This window comes from Endocarpon pusillum (assembly GCF_000464535.1).
Source record: "Endocarpon pusillum Z07020 unplaced genomic scaffold C739027, whole genome shotgun sequence".
Lineage (NCBI taxonomy): Eukaryota > Fungi > Ascomycota > Eurotiomycetes > Verrucariales > Verrucariaceae > Endocarpon > Endocarpon pusillum.
Window position 1 is genome coordinate 68390 of NW_006913605.1, and position 14381 is coordinate 82770.

At 47.1% G+C, this 14381-nt stretch overlaps 4 protein-coding genes across 4 annotated transcripts; 2 read left to right on the forward strand and 2 right to left on the reverse strand.

The window, feature by feature from the left end:
• Nucleotides 1-594: 594 nt before the first annotated feature.
• Nucleotides 595-2385, reverse strand: EPUS_06198 (uncharacterized protein; the record flags this gene model as incomplete). Its single annotated transcript, XM_007789315.1, has 1 exon — nt 595-2385. One exon carries the CDS (start codon nt 2383-2385, stop codon nt 595-597), a length of 1791 nt encoding a protein of 596 aa, XP_007787505.1.
• Nucleotides 2386-7126: 4741 nt separating this feature from the next.
• EPUS_06199 (uncharacterized protein) lies at nt 7127-9167 on the reverse strand (the record flags this gene model as incomplete). Its single annotated transcript, XM_007789316.1, has 4 exons — nt 7127-8183; nt 8238-8653; nt 8703-8946; nt 9004-9167. 4 exons carry the CDS (start codon nt 9165-9167, stop codon nt 7127-7129), a joined length of 1881 nt encoding a protein of 626 aa, XP_007787506.1.
• Nucleotides 9168-9982: 815 nt separating this feature from the next.
• On the forward strand, nt 9983-11107 carry EPUS_06200 (uncharacterized protein; the record flags this gene model as incomplete). The annotated part of the gene is made up of 2 exons (XM_007789317.1): nt 9983-10397; nt 10461-11107. 2 exons carry the CDS (start codon nt 9983-9985, stop codon nt 11105-11107), a joined length of 1062 nt encoding a protein of 353 aa, XP_007787507.1.
• Nucleotides 11108-11775: 668 nt separating this feature from the next.
• On the forward strand, nt 11776-13979 carry EPUS_06201 (uncharacterized protein; the record flags this gene model as incomplete). Its single annotated transcript, XM_007789318.1, has 2 exons — nt 11776-12634; nt 12688-13979. 2 exons carry the CDS (start codon nt 11776-11778, stop codon nt 13977-13979), a joined length of 2151 nt encoding a protein of 716 aa, XP_007787508.1.
• Between the last annotated feature and the right edge of the window lie 402 nt (nt 13980-14381).

A 14381-nucleotide genomic window follows, 5' to 3' on the forward strand; every position in this document is an offset into this window, starting at 1 on the left:
ATCTAGAATAAAACTCTAGAATAAAACCAAATCATGACCTCCTCCCTGGTCCGGACGCGATGTACTGGTACTACTTCACGCCAGCCTCCGGTTTCAAATGTCCTGTGACTGCGTCTGAGGGACGAACGGTGGGACGGTGTGTCTGTCTGCCGAGGGGGACCTGGGCATTTCATCGTTGAGGGTGATCTTCTCTTGCATATCGTTCGGCATATGTCTGTGTCGCTCACGTCGAGACTGGAGGTGAGGAGGAGGAACGAGGGCTCGTTGACTCGTAGACTTTGTGGTTCGGAAATGGTGGGGGGTGAATTGTATGTTCGGGGTATCTATGTATATGTATAGAGGGGTAGATATGCCATGGTGTATGTGTTACCGTATTCGGTGGTCGTGGGGGCGTGGGCTAGATGTCTCTGAAGAGATAGAATATATTCTGAGTCGATGATGCCATACTTTATAGTCACGGGGTGGGCTTGCGAGCGATGTGAGGTGAAAAAGAACTGCTCAGATCTGGAGTGATATTTTAGGGGAGGCATATGTAGATGCGTGATTGTTCGGATTTCTGGGGGTAAATCGTGTCCGCCAAGAACCAGGCATTCTTCAATTTATAACCACTATTTCATTCTCCTCTTTGGCCTCTTCCGGAGTTTCGTCAAGGTTCATAAGTTCATGGATGTAAACGTTGCCCAGGACCCGAGAAGCCTCGTCGGTGAAGCGAAGCAAGTAGAGTGGCCCTGCGCCATATAGAATGTATACGTGATCTCCGGTCTGGGTCTCTGGAGGACCTACCCCGATACGGCCGGCATTACTTGTGAAGAACTTGCGGCCCAAGCAGTTGTGCATCAGGCGAGATTGAAAAGCATATGTTGCTGTTCTAATACGTTGCTTGACGTCCTCGGGTGGAATTGACTGACCCGCGTTTCGCCAGAGGGACCGGATGCGTTGATATGCTTCACGGATTATGTCTGGATCGTTCTCAAAGCTGCTCAGGTACCCTTCACAAAGAGTAAGGAGGTAGGAGAGTGGTGGTGCCTCGTCTCGCTCCGCAGGGGTCAGCCCTGAAATTGCAAGGCACTCGCTCTCCCAGATGAGATTGCTCGCTGCGTCTTCCGTGCTTGACTCCTCTGCATCTCGTTCGAGGCTTGACCAGCAGAAAGTAGAGTCCACCACCTGGTCGACAATATCTACCCGGCATCCAGGGGCATAGAGATCGTCTTCCTCTGGCTCAAACCATGCACTCGGTAGCTCCTCTTCTAGTGGTGCAGTTGGTATGCCAGCTTTCCAGCCCGGGAACATATAAAAATTGCGACTTGGTGGGCTTCCGAAGTCCGGACACCAAGAAGGAAGAGCAGGGTTTTTCTCTGTCCCTGAGAGCATATACAACACAGAAAGTGAGGTGTCTTCTTCCAGGCAAGCTTTTCCACACTCAACATAGAGTCTATATAACGCGCTTAGATCTCGCTGTGAGTAGTCAACAGTGATCTTGTCCCGCAGACGCGGTGAAGCTAGCCCAAGGATACCATACACCCGGTCCCGTGGCTCCGTTACGGCCCTCCTCCGGGCGAGATCCAGCAAGAACGCAGGATTCAGATCCCGGCCCTCGTATTTTCTGGCTTCGGCCGCGGCTTCCATCTCCTGGATTGCTTCGAGACCTCGCAAGCCAGCAACGACATCTGGATAGATTATCGAGAACTGATGCACCTGAAGCCTGGCCAGCGCGGATGTAGCGCTGGAGAAGTCGTCCCAAGGGAGGACTTTCGAACCGCAAACAATCTGGCCCTTTCGAGCTAGCACAACTTCCTGAAAGATCCAGAGACGCCGAAACCATTCCCGATAAAGGAGTGAACCAAGAGCAGATCGTACCTCTTCGCCTGCGCCGGCTAGACCACACTTCTCTAATACCTCTCCGCTCCTGGCAAATTGTGAGAGATTCTTCCGCGAAATGACGCCTTTCTTTTCAGACAAGGCACAAATTGTGTCCATGGCAAGATCGCTATCTGAGCTAGGCGGACCAAGCCACAGAATAACCTCCTCAGCCAAGCTGTACAAAGTATCCATATTTCGGACTTGGTGGGCTTTTTCCGTATCGTCGCGCTGATTGATACATATGGCATCTATCCAAATAGGAAGTTCGTCACATAAGCTTGATATGACCGCCGAAGAGAGCAACTCGAAGACGCTGCGCGTGATCAGCAGTTTCTGCCCATTGCACGTGATACTTTGGGTCAAAGCTGGGGAGCCCCAGGTGTATGAAATGGCGCGAAACCGTAGACTCTCGTCAAGCAACTTGCTTTGGAATTCATATAGGACAGCTCCATTGCAGCGATGCTTCGCCTGCAGGAGACGAATGTATCCTTGAGGCAATGGTGAGTACACAAAAGTTGCACTCATGAGGTGACCTCAAGTCTCGAGCATCCAGCGTAGAGAGACGGAGAAGAAAATCCATCAGATCGCTGACCTAGATGGGGGCCGAAGTGGCGCAGCCAGCCCGTTGCACTACAGTAAATTCGGCCAGTAGGTACTATAGCAAGTATGCATAGGGTACCCCTGAGCAGCTTGCGTCTTTATGCCCACATGGATCCATCGAGGGTGGGAGAGAGTTCCGGTCCTTGGTAGGAATTCTCGATGTGCAAAATGTGTCTTCAGGTGCATTCATGGCAGAACACAATAATCTGAGCTGTAGTACATCATAAACAAGAGGTAACATTAATGTAGTACTTCCCACCTCGCAAAGTCTACAAACCTCGTCCTACTTTTTATCATTAATCTCTAATACTACTAGTATTAGAGAAAGGATGTATTCCAGGGCAAGGACAATGCTTGCAAGACATGACTATTTCTTCTCTTGTTCACGTGAACCGATTCTGAATACGAATCCATGGTATATGGTTATCTTCTTCAGCAAAATCTTTACGACAAAAAACGCCTTCCCCCATAAACTTCATTGCTATGCTCAAAGGCGATCACAGCTCCAGAGTTTAATGCCTTATGTCAAGTAACAACCGTGCTCGACTTCAGTAAACACGCCTAGTCCCTCGTCCATCCGGGCCATGTATTCTCCTTGTCCCTGCAGCTTTCTGCCCTGGCCGGTTCGTGATACTGCCTTTGAGCTTCATGATTGCACCTGAGATCTTATCACCCAGCGACGGTCTGCGGCGCTGGTTATTGACTGGCACTATTGAAGCTGTTGTAGCTACGGGCTGGCTGTGATGGGAGCGGCGGGAGCGGCGGGAGCGGCGGGTAGCACAAGTGGTGGTTGCGGTATGAGTACGGGGTTTGCGGTGGGTAAGGCACGATAATAGAAAGGGTTTGCGGGTGTACGTCGGCTGGGTGGTGTAGGTGGGAGCAGTGGTATGGGCTGCGTGGTGGGCTCGACGAGATCGAAGGAAGGCCATGGTGGTACTCGGAGTCTTGGGTTGTTGATGCTTATGATTATGGGGACGATGTGAGAGTAAGTGAAGAGGCTGACAAGACCACAAACCTACCCTTATATGACTATCCAACTCATGTCCAGAAGCTTATTCATTTGCCTTGTATTTGCAAACCAGCTTTTTGGCCCAGCTGAGATGTCAATGTTGGCAGCCCCCTGTCCACCCGTGCGTGAAAATGGAGCAAGACTGATGGGGTGATCGACTGAACCTTGCGTCATATTTGAGGTTCCGTGATGCTTCTTTGGGGTTTTGGACTCATGAAGATGTCGAGTACTAATTTGTTCTTGTGCTACGTAAGCTCAAGTCAATCCTTGTTTCCAAAGCCGTCAAAATTGGATCGACAAGCCAAGGTCAAATAAACTTGAGTTCAAGACCCTGGGTCGATGACATCAAACGAATGATAACACCAGAATTCTCCTGGACGACATCGTCAGCAGCAAGAGTCCTCCAAATAGAGTCCGCATTGTAATCTACTCACTGCCATAGAAACCATGAAAGAGATATCCACCAAACCACGGTAAAATTTGACAAATAAGCCTAAGTTTATAAAGATAATAAAAAAATATATAATCTTAAGAAAGGCTAAGAACCTAGTAAAGCTAATAAAAAAGGTTTAAAAGTAAGTATAAAGGTACTTAAAGATTATATAAGAGTAATAGCAAGAGCAGGCAAATAAGTACTATTAGGAAATCAATTTTAAAAAAGGAGATAAGGTCTAGCTATTAATAAAGAATATTAGTATAATAAGACCTTATAAGAAGCTAGATTTAAAATAGATTAGACTATTCTCTGTTATAAAGAGACTTAGGCAGAGCTTTTGTCTAGAGCTGCCTTTATTAATACGGATTTATAACGTATTTTATGCATTACTACTTATTAAAGACCCTGCTAATCCCCTGTCAGGCCAGGAATATCTACAGCCTCTGCTAGTAAAAACAGAAGGAGAGGAGGCGTAAGAGATTAAGGACATAGTTAATATTAAGCAAGTAAACAAGGCCTTGAAGGTACGAGCCAAGTAAGTAGGTTGGCTAGAGGACCTGACCTACTACCCTATCACGAACTTTAAGGACTCTGAGGACCTGCTCAGAGACTATTTTGAAAGGCACCTAACAAAAAGAGCGCCTAATTAGTTAAACTTATAAGCTGAATACAGGAAAATCTAACAGAAATGTCACGTAATAAATTTAGCTATACATGTATAGCCAAATTTTAGACTAACCTAATAAGGAAGTTATTAGGCTTAGCAACAAAATTTAGGAAAAGTAAACTTACTTTCTTATGCTCTTAATTAAGGGCAATTAATTTTTTAAAGGGGGGGTAGTATAATAAATAGAGTATCTCTTCTACTATAGCGCAGAAAATACATAAGACTAGTTATACACTTAGATAGTAGTGCTAATAACATATCTATAATAACATACAGCACTCTTACTATTAAGCTATTATGCCGCTAATAGAGGCATCTGTACAGCACGTGGCTCCCTATACAAGTACTATAGAATAGGAGATTAATACGACCTCTTTAAGGAAGTATAATCTCCTCTAGAGGGAAGCTACTACTTCTAGCCCTATAGATACTCTGTCGGATCCTCTGTATAGGTTAACTAGTAACACCCCTTGTGTTTAATAAAGGAGTATATAGTAGCCATGTCCCTCTCACTTTCATCGAGCGCTCAGCTTTAGCCGTTGGCTCTGCAGTCGCCAGTCTTCTGAATCCGCGACGAGCAGATATGATTGCTGCGCTCGGCGAGGCAACTGCTCAACCCTTCTTCATCACAAAGCTTCGAAATCGAATGCTAGCAAGTCCGACTATTGACTTATTCTAGTTTCGAGCTATTATACTAGCTTATTAATCTTAAGATATCTTATAATCTGCTTGAAACGCTCTTAAGAGATATATTTAGTAATTAGCTAAGTTAGCTAATTATTATTCTGATTCTAGTAGTATCTAACGTCTCTGCCACCTAATTAAACGCTAATTAGAAGTATCGCACTAATATAGCCTCTAATATCTATAGCTATTATATCTCTTTATACTAGTCAAGTTTGTTAAAAGTCCTTTAATTATTTGTTAAAAGCGTATTTGTTAGTATGCATTATAATCTGTGTAAATAGCTCTTTCGAAATAAATCGATAAAATAAATCAATTAGTATACATTTATAAGGAGGCAATAAAACTTGACCTAACGCAGGCAGTTTCAGAATGTTCAGCTTTTCAGGATAAGGGCGAGGAGGACTAATGACTTTGCGAAGAATCTGTAGCTTTTCTGACTTATTTCGAGCCGATTCAACTTGTTGCTGCCATTCCTCCTTCTTTTCTGTTTTGACTGTTTGATGGTTGTCGCTGTTTTTCGTACGTTTCGCTCGAGCGTGAGGAGCTCAGAATCGGCGAATTTGGTATGTGGATAGGCTGTGCCGCAGCTGTGGTAGACTTTGAGGAAGGTACTTCGAGTGGCTGATTTTGAGCTTGATTTTCAAGGGCTTTTCGGCTCTGGATTCGAGCTCTCTTCGGCTGAGGCAGGTCTTTAGCTAATGGAGCAGCTTCTATAGTATCTAGAGGCCCTGATATCTCTTCTTGATGATGCTTTTGGGTCATTGAGTTCTTGATATGTACTCTATTCTTACTGCGCTACCACAGCTCTGGTGTTGCACCGCAGAAATTAAGGTTAAGGTTACGGGCGCTAAGGACCCTGGTCCCAATGCGGACCAATTAAATAAATGTCAAATTTTACCGTGGTTTGGTGGATATACTGAGCATATAACACATTTCGTCATGGTATAATAATGAAACAAGATTTGCCTATAGATCTTGGTAGACGAACAGTCCTTGAAGATGGCTCGAGGAAGATAACAGAAAGCGGAAGAATTTGTGTTACCTCCTTTTTCGAATAGAGGCATAGAAGGCCTCAATTAGCGTCGTCGATGTTCTTGCATGTGAGGCTGCAATGTTTTTTTGCTTGGCGGATGTTTCAAGTAGATGTCCGAGGATATTTCTCTCAAAGAACGGAGCTGTCACCTTTCTTGTTAAGTAGATGATCTATCTTACATGCATAATTGTTGAGTGCTGGGTAGAAGACATCTCAAAAGCAGCTTTATTTGAGGTTAACATCTGCTAAATGTGCTGATCAAGATATCTAGTACGGAGTGGATAGAGAAACAGTGATATAGCTGCGTAGCCATAATGAGCACACTCATTTTCTCTCGACCTTCTCTTCCCGAGGAGGTAACTGTACAAGCCCAGCGTGGCCACTCCTCTTACTTATAGGCTTTACAACTTCTAGACATAAGCCATCTACACTCGAACGTCCCATTGGTTGTAGCTGCACCCAAGCACTATCACAGTGTAAACTTGATTGAACCGCATTGAGCGACACTGTTGATAGACGTTGTCCCGGCGGAATCAGATAGAGGATCTTTAGCGAGATCGCTCAGGAGTGAAAGTCTGCTGAAAAAGGTCTGCAATACTCACCTGTGAAGCTGCGTCTCGCTGCCAAAGTGTGCTCCGCTCGGGCTCTTTCCCAGCCCGAATTCTGGGAGAGCATAGATGTACGAAGCTGTGGCGACCTTCTAGCCGTCGGAACTGGCTTACGGTTGATCCAGCTCACTCAGATTAAGGCTTGAGCATCACCCACTAACGATCGATGTGGTCGCACCAATTGTGACTATCGTAAAGCGTAGGTACACCGTTGCACAAAGCTGTTTCATTTTGCATTGGGTTTGTTATCTGAAGCCGCCTTAGGCCTAGTGTTTGTTGGCTTAGACGGAGGCTTGAGTGCTGGCGTTGACGTTGACGCTACCTGGATTTTGTTATTTGCCAATTTTGCTGGCAATGGCTGCTTTGTCGTCTGCTTCGGTAGCACTACTTTTGTTGACGCTGACTTTGGTGGAAGGGGCGTTGCCCCAGGTGGTCTTTGTAAGGTAGACTTAGGCACAGACCCTGACTTCTGAGCTGGTGTATTTTTGGTGCGCCGGACCGGACTTTGCTGGGTTATTTTTGCTTGGCCTCCATTACTTGACTTGCTGGTTGGCTGTTTGACATTTGGATTGGGGGCTTGAGGAGCAGGACGCGATGGAAGTTTGGTTTTCATATCTTGAAGTGCGTTTTTCTGCGTGAATATGGTGTCAACAGCTGGCTGATGCCTCTTCATTTCGTTCTTTAGACCCTTCTCACTGAGCTCAGGCAATCGGACGACCTTCTGAACACTTGGGTTCTTCGAGAGACCTGCGTAAATCGTCGCTGCCTTCCCGAGCAGTGAATCTGGATCTTTGGCCACTTGATTGACTGGATGCGTAAGGAGCGGTTGCTTTTGACCGTTGATTTGCGTCTTCTGCAACTCCTCAGCCTTTTTGAGCACATCCTGGCTCTTCAGTGATTCTGTGACTGTTGTCGGAAGTGCATTATAAAACATGTATAAAACCATTGCCAGTACGCCGACAGGAGCAAAAACCTGTAAGAATTCGTACCAGTAATTGGACTTGATTTCGGTTTCAATATGCCCAGCACCTCGAATGATCTTCCCTTCACGAGTCTTGTGAGCACCCCTGTCGGCTGGAAAACGTCCATGACGGTAATAGGCCTCTATCAGACCATCCTTTTCCATCCACCGAGCTCTGAGCCACACTTCGAATGCTACAGGGTCGTCTATAGGAATCGAAGATAGTGGGAAACGTCGCCAATGCATGTTAACGGATTTCGGAGGCTGGCCCTCGAAGTAGGCACTTTTCACGGTAAATATATCTTGCGCATACTGTCCTCGTCTGGAGACCACATCAGTATAATAGCGCAAACAATGGAACACAGCGATAACATACGGCACACCCTCATAAGCGATAGTACAATCGTAGACATATTTGACGGTTTCCTTCATCTGTTGCAGACTGAACCGAAGTCCCGTACTTCGTGGAAGAAGTGTGTGTTGCATGTCTTGGATTCCATTCTTCTTTGCCCAGTTTGCGCTTCGCTCTCGCGTGGACTCAGCAAGGTTTGTACCCTCCGGAAATATTAACAACCACATTGGAAGGGTCGGCTTGTTCAATTTCTGAAAATGTTTTGCCATTTGTGGTTTATCTTCCTCCCAGTTCCGTTTCAAAAATATGAATTGTGAAAGTCTCATACCCCAGCCCAGTATCGGAATATTTCTGAGCGACTCCTTGAGAACGATAAATATAGACCCATGCATTCCATTGCAGTATGCGAACCACCATAAGTATAGCCAATCGGTGTAGATCTGACAGCTATCAGCCCACGTTCTCTCCTGAAAGTGAAAGCTGTTAAACCTGGTGGTTGGCAATAAGGACCATTCTTTGGGGAAAGAGGCATCTCAAGCCTCCATTAGCCGTCGGAACCAACTGACCCCGGACGCTCTTGTCTCCGCTAACTCTGACAACGGTCGGAGCCCAGTATTGGGTCAGGGTCGTCATGAGGAGGCCGATAGATTTCTTGGTTAATGCTATCCAAGCATTGTACCAGTTTTCGTTGATGAGATATAAGGGGGCGCCTAGGAATTGTGATAGGTTGACCCTAAGAGAAGAAGGTCAGTCCTGCCTGTGGTAGTTTCACAGCCAGAGGAGTTCCTACGCCATGCATCCCGAGAGGAAGTACGAGCCCACTTCCAGAGCCCTTTGCATTTGTGAATGTTCGCCATCGCCACTTTTGAGGTGGTTTGTGGCAGCAGCGTAGAGCTGGTCAGTAGGAAAAGCGACCTGGTTTCCAGTCGATTGCCCGGACTTCGCATTTGACATAATAGCAGTATGGAAGGCTCAACGCAACATCAATATTATCCTCTCGAGTCTGGATAAAAACGACCTCGAATGGTGCTACACAAGTGTCATCACCACACTTGAACCAAAAGAGACAGCTTTGCCAAGGTCATCAGTGACATCAGACCTCGGGGCTAGTAATGTCAAGGGCAGAGCCGCCGAAAAAGAGGAACACGATCAAGAAGCTTTCTCCACTACAAATCTACATCATTCATTTTCTTGCTTTTTCAATCTAACCCAATGCAATTATCTACGTACTAACCTAACTCCATTGATTGGTTGATCACATTACATTCTGAATACCAGCTTTCCACGGCTTCAACCAACAGGTAAGAAATCTGCTACGACCCGATGGCGACACCGGAAAGGAATACGGGACCAAATGCGGTAAGAGGACAGACGACGAACAAGGTTCATTCCAAGTTCAAGCCACTGCTAAGCAACTTTCATGTCCTGTGGAATCGAACCATATCGAACTATCATGATCGGGCCCCCAATGACTGACACGTTGGATGCAGAAGGCCGTTGTTCCAGCTCATCGTCATCCCTGGTCGATCATGCTATGGCGCAGCAATCGACCTTCCAACGAATGCCAGCAAGTTTCTGGTCTTCGTCAGTGTGGCGTAGAGAGTCTCGTCCAGACTCCACTCTGACGCCATAGGGTCCCCAGCAACAATTTTACTACGTATAGCGTCTTGACGCATTGGCACCCACCCCGTTCCTCTCTAAAAGCCAATTTCTCTCTGTATTCTTCCAGTCTTTGGTTCTTCATTATAACATTCAATACAGTCTGCCCAATGCCTAACTTCAAAGTTGACGTCGATTACGATCTAGACTTTCTTAACGTCACGTTCACCAGGTCGCACGGTGTTCCCAAAGTTACCCCTGCGTGGAAAGTCAGGACAGCTCCAAAGCTTGGACCTCCAAAATCAAAGGCTTCACCAGAGAAGTCGTCCTTTCGACCACCCCCTCGACCTAAGATCAACGCTGCCAGATTTCAGCAACCTTCAAGTGAGCTCACGCCCAGAATCACAGACGTGACAGAGACAGAGGAAAGTTCGAAGTCAGAAGGCGACAATTTGAGTGCCACAAACAAAGCTTTGAAGCCGACAAGTGGCAACGCAAAGAAAAACCCTCCTAAGCCAAAGGATACAAGCGACTCCAAAGCAAAAGCCACACCCAACACAGCGAACAAATCTAAGGCCGTCAAGGGTATTTCGAAGCCACAGGTGAACGGAACCCAGTAATCAGAGCAACTTCTCAATATGGCCACAGGTTGGGTCCTCAACAAGGTTTCGGAAGCTCTTGCACCTACAGTCTCCAATATCGTTTCAACTGCTGGGGGCGTTGCTGGTGATGTAGTCTGCGCTGTTGGTAACAGTATCAATGGAGTTGGTGACGGCATCAGCGGCGCTTTCCGCCGATATGGTGATGCCGCAAAGAACACTGGCAATGGCCTCAAAGACTTCACCGGAGCTACGGGAGGACGGGCAGGAACTGCCACCAATCCTCTAGGATTGAGCGATACTAAAGCCGGAGGAAGGAGAGCCATCACATCTCCAAGCATACCAAAGCCAATCGATCGCAAACCTGCAGCTTCGGCATCTTCCCAGAAGGCCCTTCCAGCACCTAAGTCCGCTGTCTCCAAATCTAATACGGCGGCACCTGTTAAACCAAGTACTGCATCCCCAAAGCCTCGGCCTTCTTCAATTAACATCGCCAAATCTCCTGCCCTGCCAAATACTGGAAAAGCACTTAGCTCCGCTAAAAGTTCTGCATCATCAGCCGCTAACAAAATGTCGCCGTACAAATCGCCAAATACTCCAGCAAAGACGAGTCCCACCTCTAAGAAGGTGACTTACAGCACAAGACCAAAAGTGACGGGTACCACGGCCGAAGCGAGAAATCCTCTGGGCTTGTAGGCTTTTGAACGGACGGAAGAAGTGCGAGGCATGGTCTACGTTGTGTGCAAGTTTGCTTTACTGTTACATTTAAGATTGATCTTTGTACGATTAGCATTTCCTTACTGTAGCACAATTCGGCATTGTGATCGATCTAGTATGAAATTGTTCTACGTCTATCCTTGTCTAGGACTCTTAGTTTTCGATTACAGTAGTAATCGATTTCCGTCAGCGCCTACAAGACCGGCAGTCCTTTTTGTACACAGTATGCTTGGGACTTATCGTAGTAGTAACGCCATAAGCCTAATTTGGACGTGATTGATTGAATTGAGTATGAAGCTGCGGAGCAGCAACGGAAACTAGCAATCCACCGTCGCCAAGTAGAGCAAGCACGTACAATTGTCCTGTTAAATGGGATAGATAATAAGCCAGTGAACACGCGCTTCACTGATTCTCAACGCATAACGATAGAATGACTATGTTTGCAATAACTCTAGTGGAATCTCTTTTTCTGTGAAAGCTCGTAGTGCTACTAATCAGTGTTAAAACTACACTCCTATTGTGTCAAGATCGCGCCCTGTGGCTTGAGGCAATATCGCTATGCTGACCATCGGGGTCCTAAACAGTCAGTAATGACCTTAAGTTGGGAGTGAACGATCGCAAAGTCTCTAGGATTAGAGACTACCAGAATGACTGTTGTTGCTCCTCCACCAAACCCGTCTCTTGTTGCCATAATTCTCGTGATTCAAGCACGATCAGGACCACGCTTCGTTTACCACTATCCCCCTTCACCACTCTCAAGAGCGGGGTTGGATAGCTTTGAGGAAGGGCCTTCCTCCTATGAGAACTCGAGTGTTCCAGACGACGACATCACAAGTACATCCAACGAGGAGCTTCTGGCTGATGAATACGGTAGAGGTAGGACAAAGCTGAAACGTGCCGATTTTACAGACGAAGAGGACGAAAATAGCTCAAGTCCCGGGACAGACGACAAGCAGCATGGAGGTTGGCGAGTTCCATGGGAGAACCTTCTTGGCCTGGACGCGAGTGCACTCGAAAGGCTGCTGATGCCATCGGATAGAAGCTGGCATAAGCGGAAGTTTGAGGTCGGCTTCAATGACTTGGTCTTCGTCGGCTGGCCCATCTTCATCCGAGAAGATGGAACCTGGCGCAAGAAAAGGCGAAAGGAGCGTGTTAACACCGTCAAAGCAGAAGATAACAGAGTCGACTCAAGTCTCGAAGTGGTGCATAAGGGGGAATATGCTACAGAAGACGAACTTAACCATGAAAGACATGTGGATCTTGAGAACTCTCCGGCCACTAATCCAGCCTCGAGCCAGGCGGATGAAAGCCGAGAGATGACCATCTTCAATGTCGTTTTTGTTCTCAATCCTCCAATACTCGAATATAGTCTTCGAGTTAACGAGATGTACGATCACGTGGTAAAAAAGCTGGGGAAAGCGTTGAAATGGGAGCAAGCTCGTGCAAATTACGTGTGGCAGCAATCGGATCTAATCTTGAAAGCGAAAACTCAAGCTCGTCATAAAAGTGAGTCCTTCTCCCTCTCCTTTCCAGCGTTGAGGATCCTGATCACACTTTAGGGTCGTCTATTACAGCTCTCTATGCGACACTCCTACGGATCTCCTCTCTTGCAAGCGCAATTGCGACGATTTACGACAATATATCTCGCTCTATGATTGCGGCCATAACTCTCACACCAACCGTTCCTATATCACTGCAGATCCCACCTGTAACCTCAACTTCTGTCCTTCCTTCCAGTACCGATCCACCATCTGCCCGTACACAGCCTGGCGTATGGCTTACCACGGCGACAGCAGGCAGCTCCGATGAAATAGCTGACACTGATCATCCTCAATCTGCAATGTCTCTCGCCAAACACTTCACACTCCTTCTTCTCGATAAAGAATCCAAGATTCTGGCAGACATCTCCCAGTCTGGTGGACCTCTCGCTGCAGCACTCGCTCACTATATACGCGTGTCGTCTCCCACGAAATCGTTTGCGAAAATATCAGCTCTTCATTCAATTTCCCTTCCCGACATCCAGCTCTTGGCACAGCATCTCGTCGACTGGCGGCGCGCTCGAGCTATCCCTCCTTTGCACCAGCGCGATACCTATATCGTTAGTCCCAATGCCGACCTCAAAAAGCTTTCTACGGCTGTAAAGTCGTATGAGTCCGCATTTCCGACCTTACCTTCGTTGCCGAAAATGCTACAAGCGCTTAGTGGTATTCCACGGCCATACTCGTCCCTCATTCCCAGCAAGGATCACAAGCAAGCATACTTCAGGATCTTGGCTTGGTTGCTACGTGGAGGCTGGGTCACTCAATTGCGCTCTTTTGCTTTCGTGAGGATCGACTCAAGTATCAAGATTGCTGTCAAGGAACAAACGAAGACAGACCGAAATGGGAAGGGCCCGTCTGACAGGGACAATCCTTTGGAAGCAAGTCATGACACGATCACCTCTCTGCATCTTGCAAAACGACCAAGCATGGTCAGTCGCGTCAGCAGTGATATCAGGAGCTCCACCTCTTCTCATTCCAATCCTAAGATGAACTCAATAATTCTGCAGCCGGCGCGGGCGTCGCCTACCGAGTCCAAGTGGCTGGACTACATAGCGGATCATTTACATGAGCTACTTTCTGCGGACTTGCATGAAGACGAAGTTCTGGAGTTACAACAGTGCTGGCCGACGTTTACTAGGTATTTCAACGGCATGGAACCACTTGAGAAGATCCCGGTGCGAGAGGGACTGAAGCGAAAGGCTGCGTGGGACCTCCTCAATAGATTAGGCCTATTTGAATCACTTTCAAATGAGGCAGCACGTCAGAGAGATACTCAACAAAGGATCCTAGTGGGATTTCGGCATTGGTAAGCAAAATATAGATCACCGCCAATTTCACATAACCTTCCACCGCTCCTACTCCACCCACAATCCGTGCTTCTTATGCCAGCTCTCAATACTTTCCTCCCCGAACACTTCATGCACTTCTTTATTTCCTTCGGGCCACCTGACCCATTGTGGTTTTGAGTCCCCTCGCACACATACTAGTTCATCAGGAATAGGGAGCTCAGTGTCAATCGCACTACTGAACGGGTGGATCAGCTCAGGCCAGTGGTAGTCCCACACCCAAAGCATGGTAGAGCAGTCGCCGCAGAAGGAACGTTGAGATGTGCATTGTTCCTCAGTGGGTTTGCCACGGTCCTTGATTGCTGTATACTTTCTGCACACAGTTCAAGTCAGCATGCGAGCCCCGGGTGGGCCGGTCAAGAATCC